This window comes from Gossypium raimondii, chromosome 13 (assembly GCF_025698545.1).
Source record: "Gossypium raimondii isolate GPD5lz chromosome 13, ASM2569854v1, whole genome shotgun sequence".
NCBI lineage: Eukaryota > Viridiplantae > Streptophyta > Magnoliopsida > Malvales > Malvaceae > Gossypium > Gossypium raimondii.
In genome coordinates, this window is record NC_068577.1 from 28,323,971 (window position 1) to 28,337,330 (window position 13,360).

At 33.8% G+C, this 13,360-nt stretch overlaps 1 protein-coding gene across 1 annotated transcript; it reads right to left on the bottom strand.

Annotated features, from left to right (window-relative positions):
- Window positions 1–10,533: 10,533 nt before the first annotated feature.
- On the bottom strand, window positions 10,534–11,832 carry LOC105782018 (aspartic proteinase CDR1). The gene has a single exon (XM_012606521.2). It carries the CDS (start codon window positions 11,830–11,832, stop codon window positions 10,534–10,536), a length of 1,299 nt encoding a protein of 432 aa, XP_012461975.1.
- Between the last annotated feature and the right edge of the window lie 1,528 nt (window positions 11,833–13,360).

Sequence of the window (13,360 nt, forward strand, 5' to 3'; positions counted from 1 at the left end):
CGTAATTACCCGATCGCCGATGAGAAGTTTGTTCGATTTTGTAGATAGATGGAGTTAGATGATTTTTTTTATAGCGGAAGCTGAGAAAATGGGTTCAAAAGATGGTTTGGATAGATGTTTGATAGGTTCGGTGAAATATAGAAATATTGTTTATAATTTAATAGTTAAAATGGAATGGAAAAATAAAACTCAAGCGAAAAACGATTCAATACTATATGAAGTATTGCCCCAGGACTTATATTGCTCAAGGTGGATTAAATGGATTGTCGAAGATGGACCTTGACCCGTTACCTATAGAGAGGTAGGAACCAAAGGTATAAAAAGGTGGATGAACGCCACACCAGGATGGTGATAAGTTTAAGAAGTCAGGTTGACGCAACTAGCGAGCTAGATAAGTCAGACGAGACTCAAACGAAATCGGATTGGAGGTAACCTCACAATAAGTTTAATAATCAGAAATGTCTAACCTTTTTACAAAGAGAAAAGAACTATTTATAGATTACATTAGATAGCCAAATAGACTAAGTAAATTCGAATTTAATTGAATTAAACTAATCTAGAAATGTATCTTTAAAGGCTATGTCCAAATTCAGCTGAATGGTACTTCAATGGGCAGCTTCATGGCTAAGGAAATGAACTTGAAGACTTGGTGAATGTATGGGAGAGCAATGGACATGTCTAGGTTCGGCCAAGGTGTGAATGGACACTCCAAGAGATGCCTTTTGGCCGAATAGGTACTTAGGAGATCAATGGATAGCAACCGATGCATGTAAGTGAATATTCATGCATTCTTCCATTCATTGTATTAAATCATTCATGCATCATCCTTACGTTCATTGAACCAGCCCATTCATGAATCATCTTTAATTGTGTTCCCACATCATGCATTGTAAGTAGACGTTCATGCACCTAGCTTGAATGAATCTCCACATTCGGCTGCACCTACATGAAACATGAACAAATTAATTAAAGATAATTAACACATAAGTTAAAATAGACAAATTTAATAAAGTCTCAAGCTAGACATATTAAATTCGGCTAAGACAACTTTAAAACATGAAATAAATCAAAACATAATTATGAGCTGTAATAACTTAAACTAAGTTAATAAAATACTTTAATTATTCAACCAATAGAATAAATGAGCTGAATTGTAGCTAAATTGAGCTCGATTGAGCTGAAATGAGCTCAATTGAACTGGTCGGAGCTGAAACGAGCTAGAAAAGCTAAAATGGAGCTGAAGTTAGCTTGCACTAAGGTGCATGGTTTCTTCAAGGAGTTGGATCGAGCTTCCTCATCTTCAACAAGCTGATTCTCCTTCCAAAATTTGAACAAAAAAGCTGAAACAACTTCATGAAATCTCTTGGACCTAGCTCGGGTCATTGGTCCCTTTGGAAGCTCGAGGGAATCAAGACGAGGACTTGATGATTGATCCGCTCGAGTACTTGGAAAGGCTCATCGCCTCTTGGATCCAACTTGGTCTTTCTTTTTGTAGGAAACAGTTCTTTCCTCATATGGACCCAAACCCAATCTCCGGGTTCAAAGACAACCCGTTTGCGCCCCTTATTTGCTTTGTTGGTGTTGATGTCATTTGTTTTGGCTATTCGTTGCCTAGCCTTCTCATGTAAGGATTTCACCAACTCAGCTTTCTGTTCGCCATATAAAGTAACAATATGTTCTAGTGGTAATGGCGCAAGATCAAGTACTGTTAGTGGGCTAAAACCGTAAACAAGTTTAAATGGTGAATAGCCAGTTGTAGAATGAATAGATCTATTATATGCAAATTCAACAAATGGAAAACATTCTTCCCAATTTTTAATGTTCTTTCCCACAACAGATCGTAATAAGGCTCCTAAAATTCGATTGACTACCTCAGTTTGGCCATCGATTTGGGGGTGACATGTAGTTGAATACAGTAATTTCCTACCAAGCTTTCCCCACAATACCTTCCAAAAGTGGCTAAGGAATTTGACATCTCTGTCGAAAACAATTGTTTTAAGGATGCCATGAAGTCTTACCACATCTTTAAAAAATAAGTCTGCCACATGTGTAGCATCATCTGTTTTGTGACAAGGAATAAAATGTGCCATCTTGGAAAACCTGTCAACAACAACAAATATAATATCTCTTCTTTTCTTAGTTAGTGGCAAACCTAGAATAAAATCCACGGAGAATTCTACCCATGGTGAAGTAGGAATCGGCAAAGGAGTGTACAGGCCGTGAGGCATTACCTTAGATTTTGCTTGTTTACATGTGATGCACTTAGAACATACCTTTTCGACATCCTTTTTCATATGTGGCCAATGGAAGTGTTCTATCCCACGTAAAGGTGGTAAACCTTTAGGGCCTCACTAAAAACATCCTCATAATCCTGCAAAAGACATTGAAACACACTAGGAAAATTTTCATTAATGTTAGATAGAGATAAATAGTTTTGCCTAAACCTCACAAGGATGCAAGGCTGTTTATTGAGTAGGGCTCTTCGCACATCTTTTTTTGTTGCAATTAAATTTTTCACTCTAGTTTTACTACTTACGGATTCACTCACCTTTGGGCCATTTCAATTTTGAATTTTTTCACTACTAGCCTCTTTTCTCTCTGTCCTTTTTCTTTGTCCTTTCTCCCCCACCCCCTCACAGAATTTCATCATTTTGAATTGATCTTTATATACATTATTGGGATTTAAATGAGAAAAAGTGAATTTTTGGCCTTTAAACACAAGAGAGTATCTATTGAGCTTGCCTTGGTGTGTAACATCACGATCAAATTGTCAAGGCCATCCAAGGAGCAAGTGTGTCGCATGCATTGGGACCACATCACACCATACCTCATCCTCATAATTCTCAAGCTTAAAAGTGATCAAGGTCAGTTTTGTAACTTTAACTTCCGAGCATTCATTAAGCCACTGAAGGTGATATGGCTTAGGGTGCTCAGTACAAGGTAACTTGAAGGAATCCACCAAATAACTGCTAACTACATTCGAACAACTCCCACTATCATTAAATAAGTGAACATAAGTTACCTTTTATAAAACACCTAGAATGGAAGATATTGGTCCTTTGGTTATCAAAATCGTCTCTCATTTGGATGTTAAGGGTGCGGCGGACTACAAAGCATTTATCATGGACATCATTATGGTCATTATTCTCATCATCGACTTGACCAATCCTATGCATCTTTTTTTTTATTTTGGAATACCTGCAAAACAAACACTCAACACTCGAAAAAATTATTAACAAACCTCACCATTAATCACTAAAAAAGGAAAATCAAATTCTCAAAGAGGTAGAATTCAGTCTTGTGAGTTCTTTAGTATAGTCTATATCAATCAATTAGAAAGCATACGAACCGTAACTACCAAAGAATCCTAATTGCACTAGGAGTCCAAAACGTAACGAGACTCTAATTGATTTGTGTCGCATCGAGGAAGAATTGTGCACACTTTTAAATCCTACTAGCACAAGAAACAAGAAGGTTTTAGATAGTGTAAAGGAAGAATAAAAGAAAAACAAATGAAAACCTACAGCTAAGAATCAATAAAAATTGCTGACACCCAAAAACCCGAAAAAACTGCGGACTAACTTGACAACTTCGTTCGAGGTGTTCCTGATCTCCAAAAATCACAAAATTTAAACTGGAAGGTCCTTAAATATTGTATATTTGATCTGGAAAGATTCAGCACTAAACTCAACCCGCTGATTTTTTACTTTTTGTTTGATTTTGTCTTTTTCAATTTTTTAACTTTTTCTACTGATTTTTTTGCGGGAAATATGTTTTAATATTCTATCAAAGTGCCACAAATATGCATATAAAATTTCAGACCAATCAGACAACGTTTTCCCACTCAAATGAATTTTTTTCCAAAAAATTTTCTAGATAAAAAACTGCTATTTACTGTTTTTAAAAGGAGATCAGTTTAGAAATCAACCAAGAAAACCCAAAATGCCAAAAATCTGATACCAAATGATTAAGAGTTGCGCGCGGCCCAAGATTGAATTGTCAAGTCATGGGAAACTCCTACGAGAATGATAGACACTTGGATCTAAAACGAAACAGAAAATTAACTTAGAACTAACAGATCTGAAACAAAACACCCAAAACAAGAAAGAATCAGCCAAGAATCGAAACACTTATTAATATTGTTGATTGGAAACAAAGAAACAAAAATTTAGTTTCAAGAAAAGACTCCCCCAAGCCGAATCTGCAAAGGAGAACATGAAATAGAGAAATAAACTCAAAACCCAGCAAACCGAATTGAATCAGAATTAGGAGGCTTGGGCGGCAAGATCTATTGAAGAGTATGACTAAGGGACGTTTCTTTAATACCAAGAATGGTGCCGAACAGATTCTTGAAGATTGGAATGGCTAAAAATGCAACAAGAGAAATTAAATCAAGTTAATCAACCAATCGGCATAAACAGAAACAACTAAAGAAGAAAGAATAGCAAGAAAGATGAATAAAGTCCTAAGAAGCCTTGAAATCAAGAAAGATTTCACAACTCCCTTCAAACGGCTCTAATCTCCCCTCCAATGTAGGACAATGGCAAGAAGAAGGCTGAAGATGCCTCCCACAATCAAAAAGACTGTTAAAACTACTTCCAAAGAAAACTCAAGAGAAAATTCTTGGAGAAACTCAAAGAGAATTTTCACTCAACAAAAATCTGATTTCAATGTGTAATTCAATGTAATTGTGTATAAAGTGTCCGGCCATGCCTTATTATAGGCCTTCTATCTATTTTCCTAACCCTATTAGGAAAACTAAAAAAAAACCTAATTATTAACTTCAAGGGAAATTCAGCCAAGGCTTTTAGTGGGCTTCTTGGGCTGAATTTTTTTACATAGGAATTTAATCATAAAGTCTAAAAATTAAACTAAGTATTAAAAAAATAAAATTTTACAAATTGGGCCACTTTGACAATTTGGCCTGATTTTCAACTAAGTCTAATTTGAATTTCTTGATTGGGCTTGGAACATCTTATTGGGCTGTTTCTTCAAGAATATGGGCTTGTAATCCGTTCTCTCCCGAAATTGGTTCATTGATGCTCGTAACTGAGATCCAATGCGCCTTAGCTGTAAGATTCAGTTTCTTGGGCCAAGATTTCCAAGATTTGAAATATTGATTTTCTTGATTCTTAAAATCGCTCAAAACAGCAAGATTGGACCAAGATTCGGTTTCTTGATTTTCTTGAAAACAAGAAATTGAATCTTGATTTTCTTTTTCCTTTGTATACGCATCTAAGGCCTTGCTAATGAAGTCTTGAATGATTCCATTTAGTTTCGTACGCATTTGCCTAGCCTTTGACCTCGTTATTGGGCCTTGTGGTAATTTGAGCCCTTCACATTCTTGAGCTTGAGTAGGGCCTTTGTGACTCGTATCATTTATACTTTTATCACAAACAGGTATCTGCAAACAAAGTCTCGCATATTCATAGTGAGACCAGCTTGTAGAACAATACTTCTTTCTATGTTTTATTTTGAGCATGCTGTGTTGTTCCTGTATATTCACTGAGTTCTTAAACAACTCACCCACTCCTCTCTCACTTCGCAGGTAAGTAGATCGTGTGGAAGGCAGTGGTAAGGTGAATGATCCAAGTGAGGCTAAAATCAGGATAGTTACCAGTAAACCCGGTACAAAAGGCGATGTGAATATCTCATTGGGGTTAGTGATAAATTGTTTAATGACTTTGCCATTGTACTAGGACTCAATTTTCCTTATATTTATTTTATTTGCTAACCAATGAAGTTATGTAGTACTTGTTTGTTTGCTTACGTTAATTTTCTTTCAGTATGAAAGAAGTACCAAGTTACATCACTCTTCCTTGCATGCGTGCTCATGATAATGTTTTTCAAATCTTATGTAAAATATAAATTAACCCCATAAGCGAGCCTAATTATTATAAGGTACTTGAGCATGCGAACCCCAATAAGTTTGTGACGCTAATATAAATTTGCATCCTTGTAAATAAAACCTTTATTTGTAAGCCCGGTTAAATTTTGTGAACCCTTGTATGCATGTGTAACACCCTAGGTCTGGTGGATCTAAGGTTTTGGCGTATAGTAGTAAATAGTCTGTCTGGCGAAGTGTAATTCGCCCAATTTCATATTGTGGCATATATGTTCAGGCGTATAGTCATAGCCACATAAGTTTGTAAGTATTTTATTCCATGATATTCTGTTGTATTAAGGAGAAGTTTATGTTAAGCGATAAAAGGGTATGTATGGTATGAGTTTTCGCCATAAGTATAGTGCACTTTGTTTTTCTGGAGTACTGTGTTAGTTAGATTATAAGTCATCTGGTTAAAAATCAACTGGATAGTCTAGCCTGATAATTATGAATGCAGGGTACTTATTTATGTTTATCTTGCAAACTATAGACCATTAAGAAGGCAAATTCTTAAACGTGTGGCACTTGTTAAGTTCCACTCAGTAGGTTGGGTCATATATATATGTGTGAGATGGGTTCTGAAAGAGATTTTTCTTCTTCTTTACATGTTGTTCTCTAATTATTTTTCATAAATCAAATGGTATATATTCCTTCTTAAGTTGGAAGCTACAATTCTAAGTTTAATCTGTGGTTATTTCATTTTTGGGTAAGTGTTTCAGCTTTGCATGTTAAGTTCTAAATGAGTAAGATTGTAAGAGTTATATGAACAATAAAACTTTAAGTATAAGGTTTTTACATGAGGTTGTCAGCGATTGAGGTGATAAGTAAATTGTTTGTAAAAGAGTTATAATAGTGAATTTATGTCTCTAAGCAGTGGTTGTCGCTAGTTTGAAAGGGATGTCTGAGCCTGAAGCTTAGAACTGTAGTAGGTGAGAATTAGGTGAGTGTCCATCCTAACTCTTTTATATGAACTACTCAAATAAGAAGTATAAATATATATACACATACATAAATGGGATGATGATGTCTACGGAGAATGGTAGGGGTATGAGTGCATTAAAGATGAGAGGTGTGATGTATTAGTATGTATAAAGTTCGTGTGTGTAAGACAATATGGTTAAGACCCATGGCATGATATGATATGTTTGTATGTATTGTTCATGGTGTAGCCTTCGATAATGTATAGATCGAAATGGCAGATCACGATACATGAAATTTTGTGTAAGTCCATAAGGGAAAAACCCATGGCATCCTATGTAAAGCCCGTCGAGACAATAAATATGAGATTTTGTATGATGCATTTATGACTTGTTTTGTTTGGCCCTTGTAATGTGATTTGTCATTTATGTTTGGTAAGATGTGTAAATATGTTTTTATGGTAAATTATAGATAAATTTTGTTAGTTTTGTAATAAAGTATGTCTATGATAAGATACTAATATGCTCAGGGTTAAGGGTTGAGCAAGATTTGTGAAATAATTGAATAAGTTTTGAAAAGAACTGTGTATATGTATGTTAATAAAGGTATTCGCCATGATGGTATGATAATGTTGGATATGGATATATTCGTCTCTATGTGTGACCTAAGAAATTGTCATTTTGGGTTAGTTTGTGTTATGAAATGGTTAAATCAAAGTTATTTAGAATTTGTCATTTCTAGGTGATATAATGAATTCATCTGAAATCATATGAAATATTATATGATTAGTGATTATTTTAAGCATCTGGTGTTCTGAAGTAAAATACCATGAAAGTCATCTTATTGATTTACGTAATATATTATCGGTATGGATTGTGTGGCACTACTTTAGATTATGATTTGATTAATAGCTTGATGGTACTAAGATCTACATATGTATTCACCAAAATATGTATTTGCCCATGAATTATGTTTGTGATCAACTGTTTTGAGCTAAGTGTGGGTATTAGGATATGGTCTGTGTGAAATATATTTTGAAGGTATGTTCTGTTGATAAGTACTTATGTAATAAAGAGAATTAAGAAATGTATGAAAGGATCTTCAGTTAGTTCTATAAGAAAGAATCAGTATGTAAGGGTATGCTAATTGGTGTATATGTGTGTATCAAAACTGTAATGATATCCACCCAATATAAGTGGTTTAGAATGATGGTTGACGTGTAAATTTTCTTCCAAGAATATAAATTATTCACCAAGGTATGATGTGATGAAGCTCACTAATTACTCTCGTACTCATAAGGTTTGTTATTGTTTTCAGGTGTTTGGAAAAAGATAATGCCAGGAGTACATCAGAGTAGTAGCGAAGTGGGTCATTGTGCATACAGTGAAAGTGTGGCGTAGTTAGGATACGTCGGTTGTGTTAGTAGTTAACCAACTTCTATATTGTAATGATATGTATCAAGACTGATGTAATAAGTTATTTTAAACACCTCCTTGTATTTAGATGTTAAGCTTTTCATTTAAATTAATAAATAAAATATTTTAAACAAGTGAGAAATTATAAAGTGTTTTGTTAATTTGTTAAGTATTGTGTGTAGTAACCTCCTGAGATCTGGACCCGGTGAATTGGGTCAAGTTGAGGGCATTACATTATGAGCCTTTCCATTCGCAAAGCTCATATTATGTATGAACATATGTTGTTATATGAACCTATATTTCTATGCAAACCTTAGAGGAAAGTTCTAGGTACTTTTGTAATTATGTATAAATATGTGAACCCTATTGTTTTTCTATTTAATGTCACACGCAAACCCTTCTTACCTATCTAATATGTATGTTGTGAGTTCGCATGTCTTGCCTTGTGTTCTTATATGCATGTTTGTGAGTTTGCTACTCAGTGATAACTCTTTGCATACTTTCTTTATGAAATTAATACTGTGAACTCGTATGTTTTATGTTTCTTGCATGATAATATGTCATTCTGTTGCACTACGATAATTTAGTACATTTTTGGTACTATAAAATTATGGTGTGTTGGAGGTAAGGTCGGGAGTTAATGGATAGTCCTTTTGGTGGATAATGTGGCACGCCAGATTTGGGTCAAACCAACTCAGTCGAGTTTGGGGTGTTACAATTTATGTTATTAGGCTTAGTCAGATGTTTATTAGAGGTGGTTTACTGTAAAACTATTTTATTATTCTTATTGCGAGTCACAAGTTGATTAGAGGTAGAATAAGATAAATTTTCTTCTTCTATTTCAACAAAAATATGTTTTTTTTTCATTTGTTAAACTTGGAGATTTGAGTTTTTTTTTTCTTCCAAATCTTATATTCTACGTAATCAATTATATGCATTTTTCTTTTCAATTCAACAACTTAAAGAACCTTGTATATGTATGAAAAAAAATGTCTATGGCAAGGGTGAGCTAGACTCAAGACATTTATTTTTACTTGCACAATTTGGACTACCTAAATTTATAAAATTTCATTTTAGTTTGATCAATTGATAAATCCAATAGATAGATCACAAAATGAATGGCTTAAAAGTAGAAATTTTGAGGTTTCGTTAAAAGAAATGAACGGAACATTAATCACAGTTATCTCAAAGCAGCAACATACTATTTCCCATTTTTTTACTATAAGGTTGCATAATGTTTCTTATAAGATATATGCCAAGGTGAATGTCAATCCCCTTAAGTAGATTATGAAGAATCATATCACTTATTTCACATAAATAACATGATTGACACTAAGCTTAATGATGTGTTGAATAATGGATTAAAAAGTAGTATTGTGTCTCAGGACATTTAATGTAAAGTCTATCATTTGGGTTCGAATTCGATTTAGGTTAGGGGTGTTACAAAGATAGCCTAAAGAGCCGTCGTTGGTGGGAGCCTCATAAGGTACCTAAGTAGACGAACCATGTGCACATGATTGTACTTAAGCTCGTGCCTTATAATATATAGGACAGTTACAGGTGAGAATGCTAGCTAGCCCAAGTGATAACATTCTTACCTAACAAAGCCCTATATGTTATAATGCATTGTTTCAAATCCAACCAAGCGTGAATATGAAAATTTCTTGGTGAATGGCCATGAACAACGTGTACAGTTCACCTTCTCAGACACCCCCTAACAAGGTATTCCTGCTTTCTAAACCCATCGCCTCTTCAAGCACTTTGTCTCTTGGTAGAGTTGAGAGATAAAACCCTCTCCAAAGTTAATACGAACCCGTTGAGGGGTCTATCGACTCCCAACGTTACATTTCATAAGCTTCTCTTGACAAAGTTGACCTCCCCTCAACATATATTATCATTATCTTAGCTTTTTATCGAAACAAATTAGTTTTTACTTTACTTTTAAGTAATCTATTTTATTCTCATCCACAATTCAATTGTATTATTTAAAAGGCTTTATAATTTATTCCAAACCTTATTCAAAATAGAATTATGTCAAACCAAAAGAAAGTTAAAGAAAATAAAAAATCGATAAATAGAGAAAGGATCCTTAAAAGAATAAATAGATCTTACACGAAAAATACTTCAACAAAGACAAAATACTCAAAAAAAAAAAAAACATGTTACATTATTGGAAATAAAATTTTAGATTTACTGAATGCCAGCTCTTAAAATAATTGCGTAAAGCAATTAAATTAAGTTCCATGTTCATAATTATGTGTGTTCAAAGTAATAAAAGTAAAGTCATACCAGAAATTGCTGGAAACAATTGTCAGACTAATTGTTGGAGCAATCCGTGGACTTGAACGACACCGTCTGCTTAATAGTATCATATCCAACCAAGAAATTCATCTGAGCCAAGTTACCATAGATGGCGAAATTTGGAAGGGGACTGAATGTAAAGCAAGCAACTGTTTCAGAAATCAAGACGAAGGTGTTCAATGGCTGTAATTTTACATCGGCACCACTGAAATGAACTGTAATATCTGGCACTGCAAACTCTATTGTAGCATCGTAACATAAATTCAGACCCTCGGGACCATTAACCTTCGTCGCATTGATCATGCTAGACACCGCTGATTCGAGTTCCGAGTAAAAATCATCTGGTAAAAGAGTCAATGTCGTACCGGAATCGATGATGATGTTCCCTTGGTCTGTTCCAAAAGGTTTATCCGTAAAGTTTATTCGGTTGGTTCCCACACTGATTGCTTCCAAGGTGAGGAAGTAGAAAGTTTGAGGGGATTGTTTGGTTAATGGAGTCGACACAACTCCGTTACCAGAAACAATGGCATCGGAACCGAAGTTCATCTTGCTTGAATTTCCAGCTTCGGAAAAGGGCAATAAGCAGTAGGAGAATTTGCCATCAATTGTAGATCCCAATTGGGAAATCAGCGAAGAGTCGCCGCCTCCAAGGCCGATGATGCCAGATGTATTCTCGTCGAAGCTTCCATCATTATCATGTCCGCAACCCATAATAACGTTCGGAATCACGACTGGACTACCCGTTGTCGAATCCAAGGTGAGTGTATCAGCAGCAACTTCGCCATTTGAATAAGATCCATCGCCATAAGAGACTGAATATTGGCAAGAACCGTTACTTGAACAAGATGTTCCTTCAACATCGCCACATTGACTTGTTCTGCAAGAAAACGTTTTATATGTTGATGATGCGGTAGGGTCGAAAAGAGGGGCGTTTTGCGGGAAACACTGAGAACAGGGCTTGCATTGAGTCCAAATAAGATCACTTCCAGTATCAGCAATGGCGACAATATCAAAAGCTGGAGTTCCAATTGATATATTCATCAAGTATTCACCCGAATCTGCAATAACATCGGCTTCGGCTTCCATTGTTGACACAGAAGTCGGTTTGAAACGATGAACTCTATTAAAAGAACGACGCAAGGCATTGGTTACACGATTGTAGGTAGTATCTAAATGATTGTATAAGGGAGACTTTGGGGAGTCACGGTGGATTAATTCAACACTGAAACCACCCTTTTGAGCTTGAATAAGGGAAAGATTAGAGAGACCAACAATGGCAAAAACAAAGGCGAAAAGAGAGACGATGGCAGCCATTGTTAGAGGAAGAAGGTGAGTTAGTGATGGTTTGAGTGTTTAGAATCATGGTGAATTTATGGGGTTAAATGAGAGAATGAGACAAAACAATTCAAAGGCCTAGCATATAATTTATGAATATACGAATAAATTTTAATTTTGATTTAATATGTAAAGGGTGGTGGCATGAATTTTAATTTTGATTTAATATGTGAAGGGTGGTCGCATGAATTTTAATTAATGTAATTATAGGTATAAAATTTTGATTTAATTACTTCTATAAGGATGGAGCATTAGTTTTGATTTATTGTACATATTTAATCTAAATGTTTTCGTATATAATTAGTAAACCCTAAAAGCTACCACATTGGTATCGATATTAAAATTAAATTTTCATTTACAAAATTATACAAAATCGTCTTCAAATATTACGACAGGTCATCGAAGCAAAATCATATATAATTATTCCAATAATTATATATATATATTCTATTATAAAGTATACAAATATTTAAAGAAATTTTTACCTGACATAGTTATTTTTGTTCAATTAATGTAATCCTTATTGTTGAAAAATAAGAGAAATTATTTAAATCATAAAAAATTAAATAATTAATTACACTTGAACAATTTAACTATTTTACTATTATAAATTAATCGACCTGAAATGTATAATGTAAAAGAAAAAGAATTTTAAGTAATTAATTATATGGAGTTATTAAAAATATTTCATTTAATTCTAAAATATTTTATCTATGAAATATTATGTGTAATTTTTTACAATGTTTTATAAGAAAATTATATAAAATTTATAAAATGATTTAACATATTTTAATTAATAGACACAATTAATTAGTGCATTGAAGAAATTAGTTTACAATAAAATAAACGAAACGTTTTCCATTTTCAAATTGAATATTTAATTTTATTAATTTCAATGTGTCCAGCTATTGTAATACAAAATGGGGATTTAAAACCAAGATAAAACAGTTTGAAATCAACTTTGATTCCGGTAAATTAATTAAAGGAATATATATATATATATATATATAGATATAGATATAAGAAAAAGGAAAAGGAACATAATTGAAAAAAGAAACAAAAAATCAATATACACGTATATATTTGGAAGGATATAAAGTAGGTCCAACGAAGACTTTCCTTGGAAATAATCGCTTACAAAAGAGGAGATACTCACAACGAATGCCGGCTTTTGGCGATTTATAATCATATATACCTACGAGGGAAAATGACAGAAAACAAATGCAGTCATGTTTTGGTTAGTCTAAGAGCCAGCTGCCATCCGATTGAAAAATAACAAAGATAATGATAAAATTAATTTAGAGTAAATTATATCATTAATAGACTATACCTTTAATGGTTTTAAATAGGAGTTTATCTTATTTTGGCCATTTTAAATTTTTATTTGTTAATTTGGTTATCTCAATAAAGAAAATGATTAAATTGGTCACACAACCGTTATATGGCAACAGGAGACTAACAACCGTTATATGGCAACAGGAGACTAACCGTGCATTTGTTTTAAAAA

Coding starts and splice junctions, on each gene's coding strand:
- LOC105782018 (XM_012606521.2), bottom strand. CDS start 11,832: ATGGCTGCCATCGTCTCTCTTTTCGCCTTTGTTTTTGCCATTGTTGGT.